Below are 14,338 nucleotides of genomic sequence, written 5' to 3'. Positions count from 1 at the left end.
TCGTAATTTTACTATTGTTTGGAATATATATATATATATATATATATATATATATATATATATATATATATATATATATATATATATATATATATATATATTTATTCTCATTGATGCTTTTTATTTTTATTCTTATTGTAATATTTTTCTATTTTGTTTCCACTTATACCCCCATTATTTACTTTTTACTTTTAAATTCCATCTCAATTCTGTACACTGCTGCTGGAATTTAAATTTTCCCGAGGGAACTCTCCTGAAGGAATCGATAAAGTACTATCTCTATCTATCTATCTATCTATCTATCTATCTATCTATCTATCTATCTATCTATCTATCTATCTATCTATCTATCTATCTAAACAACGGTACGTATCTGATAACCTCGTGATGTGACGTTACATAAAGCAAAAATAATTGCTATAATTGGAAGAATATATACATATTTAAACACTCATTGTAGCTTTTTCATTACGTTTATTTTGAAATAAAGAAAAGTATATCAGTGATCAACAAATGGTGTTAGTGTTGTAAGGAAGTCCATAAAAGAAGCGTTCGACTGAACACGTGACAACCAAAACATCAATGACGTCACACTGCTGACATCTAGTGGCGGTATTGGAAACTGCTTAGGATAAGAGTAAAAGAAAATAGAGACAGTGCAAATAAGATCGTCCATCCATCCATCCATTCATTTTCTACCGCTTTCCCTTTTGGGGTCGCGGGGGGTGCTGGAGCCTATCTCAGCTGCATTCGGGCGGAAGGCGGGGTACACCCTGGACAAGTCGCCACCTCATCACAGGGCAAATAAGATCGTCTTTATTGTCAATAATGTAACATAATAACAACACAACATTGTCACAACACTAACACCATTTCTTTATTTCAAAATAAACGTAATGAAAAAGCTACAATGAGTGTTTAAATATGTGTATCTTCTTCCAATTGAAGCAATTATTTTTGCTTTATGTGACGTCACATCACGAGGTTATCAGAAGATACGTACCGTTGTTTCCAAACAATAGTAAAATGACGATATTTTTGAAAAAAAAAAAAAAAATGCTGTCAACTAAGGAACCGAAGTAAAAAAATAAAAATAAAAATAAAAATAAATAAAAATAAATAAAAATAAATAAAAAATAATAATAAAATAAAAAAACTAAGGAACGGAAGTTGCTGGTTTCCCGCGCATGCGCAAAGTGATTGAGCAGTGGCAAAGCGAAAAGACCAAGATGGCGGACTGAGCGACGTGGCTTTCCAAAAACGTTTCACATGTACGATCTTACAGCCATTTAGATTCAAATGTAACATCATATACCTTAAGATTGGCCTTTTCTCAAAGCCGGCGAAATGGAAGTTGACGTTGGAGCGATGAAGTGCTATCTGAAATGAAGATCGAAGACGTGATAGAAGATGGACGACTACTGCATGATGGCGACGTCCTTTAAAAGAGAACATGAAAGAGAATCAGCGCCACCAACTTCCAGAAAATCACTTACGGATAAAAGGACGAAAACTGCGGACGAAGGTGAGCGGGGTGAAGTGATTTTGGAGGCTATCGTGAGCCCTGAAAAGAGTGATGATGAGACATGATTGTTGAAGAATGTAAAGAAAGAGCCGCCATGATTGTTAGCTTGAAGAAGGCAGTGGAGTTCACATCAGAGGAGATGAAAGAATGTTTAGCTGTTGTTACAAAGCAAAATATATTTTGGATCGACAAATGTTAGGCACTTCAAATATGTATTGTGAATAAACACTTTTCTTAATGTGCAAATAGTCAAAATCTCAATGATATGTTTTGATAACTGAACTATTTACTATTACAGTACAGTATTACCACTACATGACTATTTAAAGTTAAAAGTACCAATGATTGTCACACACACACTAAGTGTGACGAAATTATTCTCCGCATTTGACCCATCACCCTTGATCACCCCCTGGAAGTGAGGGGAGCAGTGGGCAGCAGCGGTGGCCGCGCCCGGGAATCATTTTTGGTGATTCAACCCCCAATTCCAACCCTTGATGCTGAGTGGAGGTATTGGGTCCCATTTTTATAGTCTTTGGTATGACTCGGACGGGGTTTCAACTCACAACCTACCGATCTCAGGGCGCACACTCTAACCACTAGGTCACTGAGTAGGTAAAGTATTTAAAGTAGTACCTCAGTTTTTGTTAGTAATCTGAACAAAAGCTTTTGTTGAAAACCAAATCGTTAAAAAACCGTAAACAATGTCTCCATAAAACCATGATCATTTTGGCCACAGTAACAGTGATAAGAAATGTTCATGTTGTTACATCCCTGATATAGTGTTAGGAAAAGTATTGTGATGTATCGCAATATCAATTTGTTTCCCCCCGCTGGTTTGTAATATCATAATGTCCGTCAAAACAGGTGTTTTCTGTGACTGTAGCTCCACTTGTCCAAGCCAAGTCATGTAAACATTGATCCACCATTCTGGCAAGGCACTAAATGAATGGCCATGAAACACTACACACACACACACACACACACACACAGTACACAGAACAATTAGTTGAGCGAGTTCAAGGAGAAACATCTCATGGATCACATGAGCTAAAGTATGTCTGTCTTGTTTGTGTCCTGCAGACATCCAGCAGATGATTGGTCATCCAGAAGAACTTCCCCCTCGGTCAGAGGGGAGCTCCACTTTGAAGCAGGAGACTCCACAGCCACCCCACATTAAAAAGGAAGAGGAGGAACTCTGGATCACTCAGGAGGGAGAGTGTCTTCTAGGACCACAGGAAGCTGATCTCACCAAGTTGCCACTGACTGTTGTCTCTGTGAAGATTGAAGATGAAGAGAAACCACAAGCGAACAACCTTTCAGCTCCACTATCGGATAGTGAGGTTGAAGACGGGGTTGAAGTGACTTTGAGCAGCGATACAGACTCTAAAGGTGATATAGAGACTGACCGCAAATACTCTGACTCTTCGAAAAAGAAGCAAGGTCAAAATTGTTTGACGCGCTCAGTTTGTTCGAAAGCCTTTAGTAGAAAGAGCAATTTGACTCAACATGTGAAAACACACATTGGACAAAAAACATTTGATTGTTCAGTTTGCGATAAAAGCTTCCCCCAAAAGAGCAATCTGACCGATCACATGAGAACACACACAGGAGAAAAACCCTTTATTTGTTCAGTTTGTGCTAAAAGCTTTACTATAAAAAATAATTTGACTCAACACATGAGAACACACACAGGAGAAAAACCATTTACCTGTTCAGTTTGTGGTAAGAGCTTTTCTCAAAAAAATAATTTGACTCAACACATGAGAACACACACGGGAGAAAAACAATTCCATTGCTTAGATTGTGGTAAAAGCTTTACTAAAAAGTGCCATTTGACTCAACACACGGGTACACACACTGGACTAAAACCATTTAGTTGCTCAGTTTGTGGTAAAAGCTTTTCTCGTAACGGCGATTTGACTCAACACACGAGAACACACACAGGTGAAAAACCACTGAATTGTGTAGTTTGTAGTAAAAGTTTTTCTCGAAACAGCGATTTGACTCAACACATGCGAACGCACACAGGAGAAAAACCATTTAACTGTTTAGTTTGTGGGAAAAGCTTTTCCCAGAAGAACAGTTTAACGGAGCACATAAGAACACACACAGGAGAAAAACCATTTAATTGCTCAGTTTGTTGTAAAAGCTTTATTAAAAAGTGTAGTTTGGTTCGACACAAGAGAACACACATTGGAGAAAATGCATTTAGTCGTTCAGTTTGTGGTAAGAGCTTTTCTCCAAAAAATAATTTGACTCAACACATAAGAACATACACGGGAGAATAATCAATTAGCTGTTTAATTTGTGGTATGTTGCTCATATATTGCCACATTTTCCCAAACCTCAAAATAAGTTCACTGCTCACAAATATGTGAAGGCTTCGTACAAAGTAGAATTGATTATCTGGAGCATAATCTTATCTCCTCATGACCCCATGTCTTCCGCGTGTATGAAACGTCCCTGAATAGCAAAATAGATGATGCTTGTAGTGCTTGGTTACTCTTTCTTCAGATTAGACAGACCTGAGGAATTGTGTCTTCTTCAGTGATGCTTTCACCGCCTCCAGAACGCCTGACTTTGAACGCCAACAACATGAATCGATCTGCCTGAAACTACACCTTCCAGGTCGCCTGAGGTTCATGTTTTGTGTCTACAGACCAACACAGAATCTCTCCAACATGCAGTCCAAAAGCAGCCAAGTTCTCTCAACCATGAAAATCTGTCCCAAAAATGTTCTTCTGGCACTTTAAAGACTAAAGGCCCTGATGGGATCTCAGCAACTGTACATAAAAACTGTGTGCTGGAGATTGCCCCAGTACTTGCCAAGCTCTTCCAGATTTTCCTGGATACAAAGACAGTTCAAACCTTCTGGATATGTGCCCATATGATTGATAGTGTACCTAAGATGGGGAAAAAACGAACTCTATTGAACTACAAGCTAATATCCCTGCTACCTATTACATCCAAAGCATAATATGGGTCCACATTCACAAACACCTCGATAAACATCAAATTTAATCTGATAACAAGTACGGACTATGTGAGAAGCCATCTACAATTGACATGTTTTCTTATGTCACCCAGTGGTGGAACAATGCTCTCAACACGCAACAAAAATTGGAGTACTTGTCTTAGATATAAATAAAGTTTTTGATCGTGTAAGGCACTGCGGCTTCCTGACAAAACTGACCTCATGTGGTATCCAAAGAGACCGACATGGTTAGGTACCATCTTTCTTAACAGACACCAGTCTGTCCTACTGGATGATTCCACTTCTTTAGCACTGCCCCCTCTCTGCTGGTGGATCACATCCTTAGTTTTGTGTTTGTTTAAAAAAAAAAATCCTTTATGACGGACTATATTAGGAAATCTGAAATAGTTTTTACTAAAACCCCTATTAGAAATATTTCCACAGATGTGAATAATGCATGTTTGATTGATTGATTGAAACTTTTATTAGTAGATTGCACAGTACAGTACATATTCCGTACAATTGACCACTAAATGGTAACACCGGAACAAGTTTTTCAACTTGTTTAAGTCCACGTTAATCAATTCATGTATGCAACATTTTCATTCTGCTTAATTTTGACTTCTTGCGAGGAATGCGCTTCTTTGCGCAAATTATTCTCGAGTCTTGAAGCCAATACTGAACATTCTTAACGAATTTTTGTTAAAAAACAAACAAACACACAATATACTTTATTTGACAGAAGAAACATCAATTATTAATGTGGATTGTGAGGAGCCATATCTTTGTTAAAGTGTTTAAATATGTTTTTCTTCCATTTTATGGAATTATTTTGGTTTACGTGACATCACGTGGATTCACTTCCTGTTGTATGTAGCCACGTCATGTATGGATCTTCATTTTTACCTTTACTGTATAGTAGTTGTGTTTTAATATCTTGCCTTATTATCTGAAAAGTAATGATTGTCTGGCAACTACTGAAGTTATTTTCCTGTTAACACATTTTGAAAATTAATAGAAGTTTTTTTATTTTTATGACACATTGTTGATGTTTTGTAAGACATGGTGTTTTGTATTGCTTTGTTATTGAAGTAAAACAAAAAAGTTCATATTTACGTTTCATTGTGCACAATTTAATATCTTAGTTGCTCGGACAGTAATTTTAGATTAGGCTGTGATGTTTTTAATGGGGAAAGACGTCAATGTGTCTTGTATTCATGTTTGCATTTAAGATAGCTAGCGATTAGCGTGGTAGCTGCTAGCTAGCGACGTTATGGACATTAGCTGCTTGCTAGCATTCAGCATATTAGCTTTTTTCTCCAAGAAATGAGCAGCATTACCAGTCTATGAGTTCATCCAAATGCAGTTACAATCACGGTTTTACGATAATTTTTTATTCTAAATGGTAATTGTGACCTTCGGGAGTTTTCAAGGAACTTTATTGTCACACAAGCACACGTGATGGCACGAAATGTACTACAGCAAGAACAATGGTATGAACATAATCATTTAAATAGAGTATAATATATAGAGTATAGGTCAAAAGTTTGAGCACACCTTCTCATTCAATGTATTTTCTTTATTTTCATGACTATTTACATTGTAGATTGTCACTGAAGGCATCAAAACTATGAATGAACACGTGGAGTTATGTACTTAACAAAAAAAGTTGAAATAACTGAAAACATGTTTTGTATTCTAGTTCCTTAAAAATAGCCACCCTTTGCTCTGATTACTGCTTTGCACACTCTTGGCATTCTCTCGATGACCTTCAAGAGGTAGTCACCTGAAATGGTTTTCACTTCACAGGTGTCATAGTTTTGATGCCTTCAGTGACAATCTACAATGTAAATAGTCATGAAAATAAAGAAAACACATTGAAATGAGAATGTGTATCCAAACTTTTGGCCTGTACTGTATACTGTACACGTTAATATGAATCTTATGAGAATAAATATAAAAATAGAATGTAAAAACAATGACAGCAAACCAAATACAAGCCCAGCTCAGTGCAGTTGGGACACGTGTGCAAGGCAGAAGGGGTCTTAATACATATTTTTTTCTACATTTAAAACACTTCCTTGTGGTGTATAAAACATGTAATCGTGGTTCTATACTCAACATTTTGCTGCAAAGACCTTTATCCGAAAACAAGCCGTTTTGAGACGCGAGGTTGCAAGATGCAAATTTACCCCTCGTCACACTGCAGCCATGTTTGTAGTTTTAGAGAGAAGCTTCCCGCAAGGTACGGGGGGAAAAAAGTATCTTACATTACTACAATTATATTCATCTGCCCGGGAGTCTGTGCTGAGCAGCTGGCTGCCTTCTTCAGCTCATCACTGGAACTGTGCCAGGTGCCCTCGCTTGCTTCAAAGCCTCCACCATCATCCCAGTCCCAAAGAAACCTGCCATCACCGGACTCAATGGCATCTATGGCCGTGAAGTCCTTTAGGAGACTGGCGTTGTGCCACCTGAAGGACATCACATCTCCCCTGCTGGACATTGAGCAAACAGATCAGTGGAGAACGCAGTCAACATAGGACTAAACCACATCCTGCATCACCTCGACTCCGCTGTCTGGTTTGGCTCGGCAACCAAGCTGGACAGATACAGACTGCAACGGACAATTAGGACTGCAGAAAAGATCTTCGGTGTCGACCTCCCACCCCATCCAGGACTTATACCGGTCCAGGGTCAGGAAAAGGGGAGGTAACATCACTGAAGGCACCTCCCACCCTGGTCAAAAACGGCTCAAACTCGTCCTCTTTGGCAGGCGATACAAAATCGCAGTCCTTCTCAAATACTGGTGTGGTGGAATTTCTGACTTTTGTACCATATTTTGTGTCTGTCAAAGTCCGGAAAGAGAGCGAGGTCGAAAAGCATTAAGGAGGACACTACAGTAGTGGAATGTCTGCTCGTTTCTCTTTTTTCTATTCTGTAACATTGGAAGAGCAAATGTGGCTTAGAGTTGAACGTATGGTCGGACTGAGCATTGTACAAAATGTTTTGATGGTTTGTTATGGCTAAGGGATTCAAGGATGTTGCAGAACAAACAGGTCCAAAACAACTGGACCTTGACCCACCAGGGAGACAGATAAATAACCAAGTAGACCAAGTCTATGTATGATTCGCATGATTCTCGATTCATCCAACGTCTCCGTTAACTCATTCTCTTTCTATGCCACATCAATGTGGAATGCGCTCCCAACAGGTATAAAAGAAAGGGCATCTCTATCCTCCTTCAAAACCGCAATAAAAGTTCACCTCCAGGCAGCTACAACCCTAAACTAACACCCTCCCCGGATTGCTAATAATCAAATGTAAACAATCAAATGCAGATACTTTTTCTTTTTCTTATGCCTTCTGATCTCTCTCTCTCTCTCTATGTCCACTACTTGATGTCCATATCCCCCCCCCCACCTCACCCCCCCTCCCTCCACACCCCTGATTGTAAATAATGTAAATAATTCAATGTGATTATCTTGTGTGATGACTGTATTATGATGATAGTATATATGATAGTATATATCTGTATCATGAATCAATTTAAGTGGACCCCGACTTAAACAAGTTGAAAAACTTATTCGGGTGTTACCATTTAGTGGTCAATTGTACGGAATATGTACTTCACTGTGCAACCTACTAATAAAAGTCTCAATCAATCAATCAATCAAATGTTTGCATGGCAATTCAATCCAACCTTGTACCATTTGATTATGGGTAAATAAAACTTTTGTACTAAATTAACTTTTGTTGCTGTTTAAGATTCGGACATTCCACCACACTGGGGGGGGGGGGGGGGTGCATGGTACCTTGGGGAACATACTTTATGTGCCGTACCAGAATATGATGAAGCCTATGTAGCGCTTGGCTTCAGTGTAACCATGGTGGGAGACGAGGAAAGACCAGTGTGTTGTTTCCTTTAATGTTAATAAGCGTACAATGTTATGCAGATATATAGTTATAACAATTTTATCCACAATTTATACTATTTACAGTCATGGTGGCGAGTGGGGGGCAAAATATTTACTACTTCCAGAAATTGTACAGTAAGTGATTTATGAATGAAAATATGTAGGTCATTTATCAACTAAAATACAAGCTAAACATTAACACATACTGTACACGCATCAATCAATCAAAATGTATTTATATAGCAATTATCACAATTGTTTAAGAGCAGCTGGTTAAAAAAAATGGACGGATGCCTCAAAGGGCTTCACAAAGTCACGACGACGAAAGGGTGTGTGTCCACAAAATCTGTATTGGTTGTACCCACACCTTTATCTGTGTCGTGTGGGGTTGTCTGTGTTCCTGCACAAAGAAAAGAGAAACTGTTTGGCCTACTTTCACTGCGAGTGTTACGACACTTTACAAACCTTTACTTCTGATATGCGGCTGGAGGGTCTTTATGGAAAGCTGTGTCCCAACGGAGCAAGTCTTTGCAGATTGTGTCTGGCAGCCTTTGTCACAAGATGTCTGCTGGCTTGTTACGGCTCTCTGTGGAAACAGAGAGCCTTTAAATGTGTGCAGCTAGCTGTTGGATATCTTTTTTCAGTCTGTTGTGGCCAGTGCCCTGCACTTTGCAGTGGTTTGCATACACGCTTCGCTTTGTTTTGACACACAATATGGCGGACGTTGTCGGATGACGTCATCGGAAAACCTATCTATTGTGTGTAGAATTTTTAGGAAAAATATGAGTATATTCCATTTTGGAATAAGGCTGTAACATGAGAAAATGTTGGAAAGGTGAAGTGCTGTGAATTTTTTCCGAATGCACTGTGTGATCCAGTTCAAGAAATGGTTCAAACACATTTACAAAGTACGAATAAAAACAATCCTGATAAACGCTTATTGAAAATTAAATAATCTTAGTCATCTCATTATGTGAATCACAATTCAGCTATGAGAACTGTTGCGTTATTCATTGATTTAAATTGTGTTGCAAATTGAGAACAAGAAGTGAACAAACGTGTTAGTAATTGCTACGCATTGATTGAAACTTTTATTAGTAGATTGCACAGTACAGTACATATTCCGTACAATTGACCACTAAATGGTAACACCCGAATACGTTTTTAAACTTGTTTAAGTCGGGGTCCACATTAATCAGTTCATGGTAGTGGAAAGGGGGTAGGAATAAATCAAATCTGCTTCTTCCTACTCCTTTTTTGGACATGGTGTAATGACAAATTGGAAACATGTCATGTGTCATCTTGTAAATATATGCATATTCGAAAAAAACAAAATTTTATAGCTAATCTGAAAAAAAGTATGTCCACAACGTAGTCTAAATTAAACGGTAACAAGAAGTATTAAAAGCCTCAAACCCAAAGATTTTAAACACTTTAGTGGAACATCAAAATGCCTGATAAATTAAGTATTAAAGGCCTACTGAAATGAATTTTTTTTATTTAAACGGGGATAGCAGATCTATTCTATGTGTCATACTTGATCATTTCGCGATATTGCCATATTTTTGCTGAAAGGATTTAGTATAGAACAACGACGATAAAGATTGCAACTTTTGGTATCTGATAAAAAAAAGGCTTGCACCTACCGGAAGTAGCGTGACGTAGTCAGTTGAACATATACGCAAAGTTCCCTATTGTTTACAATGATGGCCGCATGAAGTGAGAGAGATTCGGACCGAGAAAGCGACAATTTCCCCATTAATTTGAGCGAGGATGAAAGATTTGTGGATGAGTAAAGTGCAAGTGAAGGACTAGTGGGGAGTTGAAGCTATTCAGATAGGGAAGATGCTGTGAGAGCCGGGGGTGACCTGATATTCAGCTGGGAATGACTACAACAGTAAATAAACACAAGACATATATATACTCTATTAGCCACAACACAACCAGGCTTATATTTAATATGCCACAAATTAATCCTGCATAAAAACACCTGCGTGTTTGTTATGCTAGCTCCTAGCTCCTCTGCTAGCTCCTAGCTCCATAGAACACGCCAATACAATTCAAACAGCTGATCAACACACACAATCACTCAGCCCAAAAGACCGTTTACCTAACCCAAGGTTCATAAAGCTTATATATTTTTAAAAAGTTACGTACGTGACGCGCACATACGGTCAAGTTATCGAATGTTTAGCAGCCAAGGCTGCATACTCACGGTACCTGATATTCAGCTGGGAATGACTACAACAGTAAATAAACACAAGACATATATATACTCTATTAGCCACAACACAACCAGGCTTATATTTAATATGCCACAAATTAATCCTGCATAATAACACCTGCGTGTTTGTTATGCTAGCTCCTAGCTCCTCTGCTAGCTCCTAGCTCCATAGAACACGCCAATACAATTCAAACACCCGATCAACACACACAATCACTCAGCCCAAAAGACCGTTCACCTAACCCAAGGTTCATAAAGCTTATATATTTTTAAAAAGTTACGTACGTGACGCGCACTTACGGTACGGTACGTGTTATGCTAGCTCCTAGCTCCTCTGCTAGCTCCTAGCTCCATAGAACACGCCAATACAATTCAAACACATGATCAACACACACAATCACTCAGCCCAAAAGACCGTTCACCTAACCCAAGGTTCATAAAGCTTATATATTTTAAAAAAGTTACGTACATACGCAAAAAAAAGCCAAAGCTGCATACTCACAGTAGCACGTCTGCGTCTTTGTCATCCAAATCAAAGTAATCCTGGTAAGAGTCTGTGTTGTCCCAGTTCTCTACAGGCGTCTGTGTATCCAAATCAAAAGTCCTCCTGGTTAGAGTCTCTGTTATCCGAGTTCTTCCATCTTGACTGCATCTTTCGGGAATGTAAACAAAGAAGCGCCGGCTGTGTACTGTTGTGGCTGACTACGTTCGAAAAATACGTCCATTTCGCACCGACAACTTTCTTCTTTGCTTGCTTGGCTTCCTTCTCCATAATGCAATGAACATGATTGAAACAGATTCACGAACACAGATGTCCAGAATACTGTGGAATTATGAAATGAAAACAGAGCGTTTTCGTATCGGCTTCAATGTGGAAGGCATACCCGTGTTCGTCGGGCTACGTCACGCGCATACGTCATCCTCAGAGGCGTTTCGAACCGGAAGTTTAGCGGCAAATTTAAAATGTCACTTTATAAGTTAACCCGGCCGTATTGGCATGTGTTATAATGTTAAGATTTCATCATTGATATATAAACTATCAGACTGCGTGGTCGGTAGTAGTGGGTTTCAGTAGGCCTTTAAACGTTTGTTTACCTAAACTTAAACAAGAATATCTCGTTACCACTGATGCCGGTAGCGCGTTACTTAGTAACGCGTTAGTCTAATATGAAGTCTTTTTTCATTAACGACAAATCTAACGCGTTACTATTTCCAAACCAGTAGTCAGATTAAAGACGATTTAATCCAAATCACTGCACATTACTATTTTTTAATTTTCCCTTGTAAAAATAAGTTTTTTTTCTTCTTGCCGTCTTGGAAAGTGACGACACGTAAGCGACAAGTCACATTTTTAGCATGAGGATGACACACGTGTGCGACACCGAAGTAAACAACAATGGAGGGCGGAGAGAGAAGCGCGTTTTCAAGTTGGAAATACAGTCATTATTTGGAGTTAAAGAAGTTGGTCGGGCAGTACGTTGTCGAGGAAATGCTGCCCTTAAGCACAGTTGACTCGCCCTCGTTTTATGCCATAATAAACAAGATCCTCACTACGATCAACGCGGACTTACCTCACAGAACATCCTTTTTGTCTTACCTGGAGATGGAGTATGCACAGATGGAGAGCAACCTGAAAGCCGCACTGAATGAGGAATAGACTGTCTGACAAGAGGTTTGAGAGGCTTTTGTTAATGAGGTACAACTATAGATGTCCGATAATATCGGACTGCCGATATTATCGGCCAATAAATGCTTTAAAATGTAATATCAGAAATTATCGGTATCGGTTTCAAAAAGTAAAATTTATGACTTTTTTAAAACGCTGCTGTACGGAGTGGTACACGGACGTAGGGAGAAGTACAGAGCAGTTGCGTCTCCCAGTCATACTTGCCAACCCTCCCGATTTTCCCGGGAGACTCCCGAATTTCAGTGCCCCTTTCCGAAAATCTCCCGGGGCAACCATTCTCCCGAATTTCTCCCGATTTCCACCCAGACAACAATATTGGGGGCGTGCCTTAAAGGCACCGCCTTTGCGTGCCGGCCCAATCGCATAATATCTACGGCTTTTCACACACACAAGTGAATGCAAGGCATACTTGGTCAACAGCCATACAGGTCACACTGAGGGTGGCCGTATAAACAACTTTAACACTGTTACAAATATGCGCCACACTGTGAACCCACACCAAACAAGAATGACAAACACATTTCGGGGGAACATCCGCACCGTAACACAACATAAACACAACAGCACAAATACCCAGAACCCCTTGCAGCACTAACTCTTTCGGGACGCTACAATATACACCCCCCGCTACCCACAACCCACCCACCCCCACCTCAACCCCGCCTCCCCCCAACCCCACCCACCTCAACCTCCTCAGAGTATGTCCCAAATTCCAAGCTGCTGTTTTGAGGCATGTTAAAAAAAATAATGCACTTGGTGACTTCAATAATAAATATGGCAGTGCCATGTTAGCATTTTTTTCCATACCTTGTTACATTGTTTAATGCATCCAGCGGGGCATCACAACAAAATTAGGCATAATAATGTGTTAATTCCACGACTGTATATATCGGTATCGGTTGATATCGGAATCTGTAATTAAGAGTTGGACAATATCGAGAATCGGCAAAAAAGCCATTATCGGACATCTCTAGATCCAACCACTGGTTTAATCGCCCCACGCCACTGTTTGACTCATAACTTGATAATAACGATGGAACAATTAGAGCTAACATGTGGTGTTATACGCTGTTTTGTAAACCACACTTAGCAATCTGATGTTGGGAACAACAGGTTCAGTGTTCATAAGAAAAGTGAAACATAATTTAATAGTTACATTTACATTTGTAGGTTTTGCCATTTTTAACAGTCAGGTAAAAAATACAGTATTTATTTTATTTTATAAAAAACTAAGAATTTGTGTCAACTGCTGTAAAGAAAAACTGTTTATTTTATATATATATATATATATATATATATATATATATATATATATATATATATATATATATATATATATATATATATATATATATATATATATATATATATAACAAGTATTTATGTCCAGTAAAGAAAGACTGTCATTTTTTTTTGTAATATGTAAAACAAGTATTTATGTTAAGTGCAGTTGTTGATGTTAAATAAAGTGATTATTGGCAAAACCGCCTTGTCATTTTTTTATGTTGAGGCGGCGGGGGTAACGTCGGTACCATGAATTGATTAACGTGGACCCCGACTTAAACAAGTTGAAAAACTTATTGGGGTGTTACCATTTAGTGGTCAATTGTACGGAATATGTACTGTACTGTGCAATCTACTAATAAAAGTTTCAATCAATCAATGAATGCTGAATGTAACTAATAAAGTAACTTGTAATCTAAGAGTTACTTTTAAAATCAACTAATCAGTAAAGTAACTATGTTACTTTCTAAAGGAGTAATCAGTAGTCATTAATCAGATTAGTTGTTCAAGGCAGTGTTTTTCAACCTTTTCTGAGCCAAGGCACATTTTTTTCGTTGAAAAAATTCTGAGGCACACCACCAGCAGAAAACACAAAAAAATGAAACTCAGTAGCCGATATTGACAATAAAAAGTCGTTCTCGCAATTGTTGGATATAAATTCAAACCATAACCAACCATGCATCACTATAGCTCTTGTCTCAAAGTACCGTATTTTTCGGAGTATAAG

The 14,338-nt window shown here is 38.6% G+C and overlaps 1 protein-coding gene across 1 annotated transcript; it reads left to right on the top strand.

Annotated features, from left to right (window-relative positions):
- The first annotated feature begins 1,171 nt into the window (after nucleotides 1-1,171).
- Nucleotides 1,172-5,997, top strand: LOC133632403 (oocyte zinc finger protein XlCOF6.1-like). The gene is made up of 2 exons (XM_062024808.1): nucleotides 1,172-1,525; nucleotides 2,609-5,997. The coding sequence occupies exons 1-2, from the start codon at nucleotides 1,411-1,413 to the stop codon at nucleotides 3,814-3,816; spliced, it is 1,323 nt and encodes a 440-aa protein (XP_061880792.1). The 5' UTR covers nucleotides 1,172-1,410; the 3' UTR covers nucleotides 3,817-5,997.
- The last annotated feature ends 8,341 nt before the right edge of the window (nucleotides 5,998-14,338 follow it).

The sequence above is a fragment of the Entelurus aequoreus genome, linkage group LG17 (assembly GCF_033978785.1).
Source record: "Entelurus aequoreus isolate RoL-2023_Sb linkage group LG17, RoL_Eaeq_v1.1, whole genome shotgun sequence".
Classification (NCBI taxonomy): domain Eukaryota; kingdom Metazoa; phylum Chordata; class Actinopteri; order Syngnathiformes; family Syngnathidae; genus Entelurus; species Entelurus aequoreus.
The sequence above is the reverse complement of the archived record's forward strand: the minus strand, read 5'-3'. Positions and strand labels throughout refer to the sequence as shown.

What these genes read in the sequence shown, in the direction of transcription:
- LOC133632403 (XM_062024808.1), top strand. Translation starts at nt 1,411, where the DNA reads ATGGACGACTACTGCATGATGGCGACGTCCTTTAAAAGAGAACATGAA. An exon ending in GACGAAAACTGCGGACGAAG is followed by an intron (nt 1,526 to 2,608) that starts GTGAGCGGGGTG and finishes TGTGTCCTGCAG; the next exon opens with ACATCCAGCAGATGATTGGT.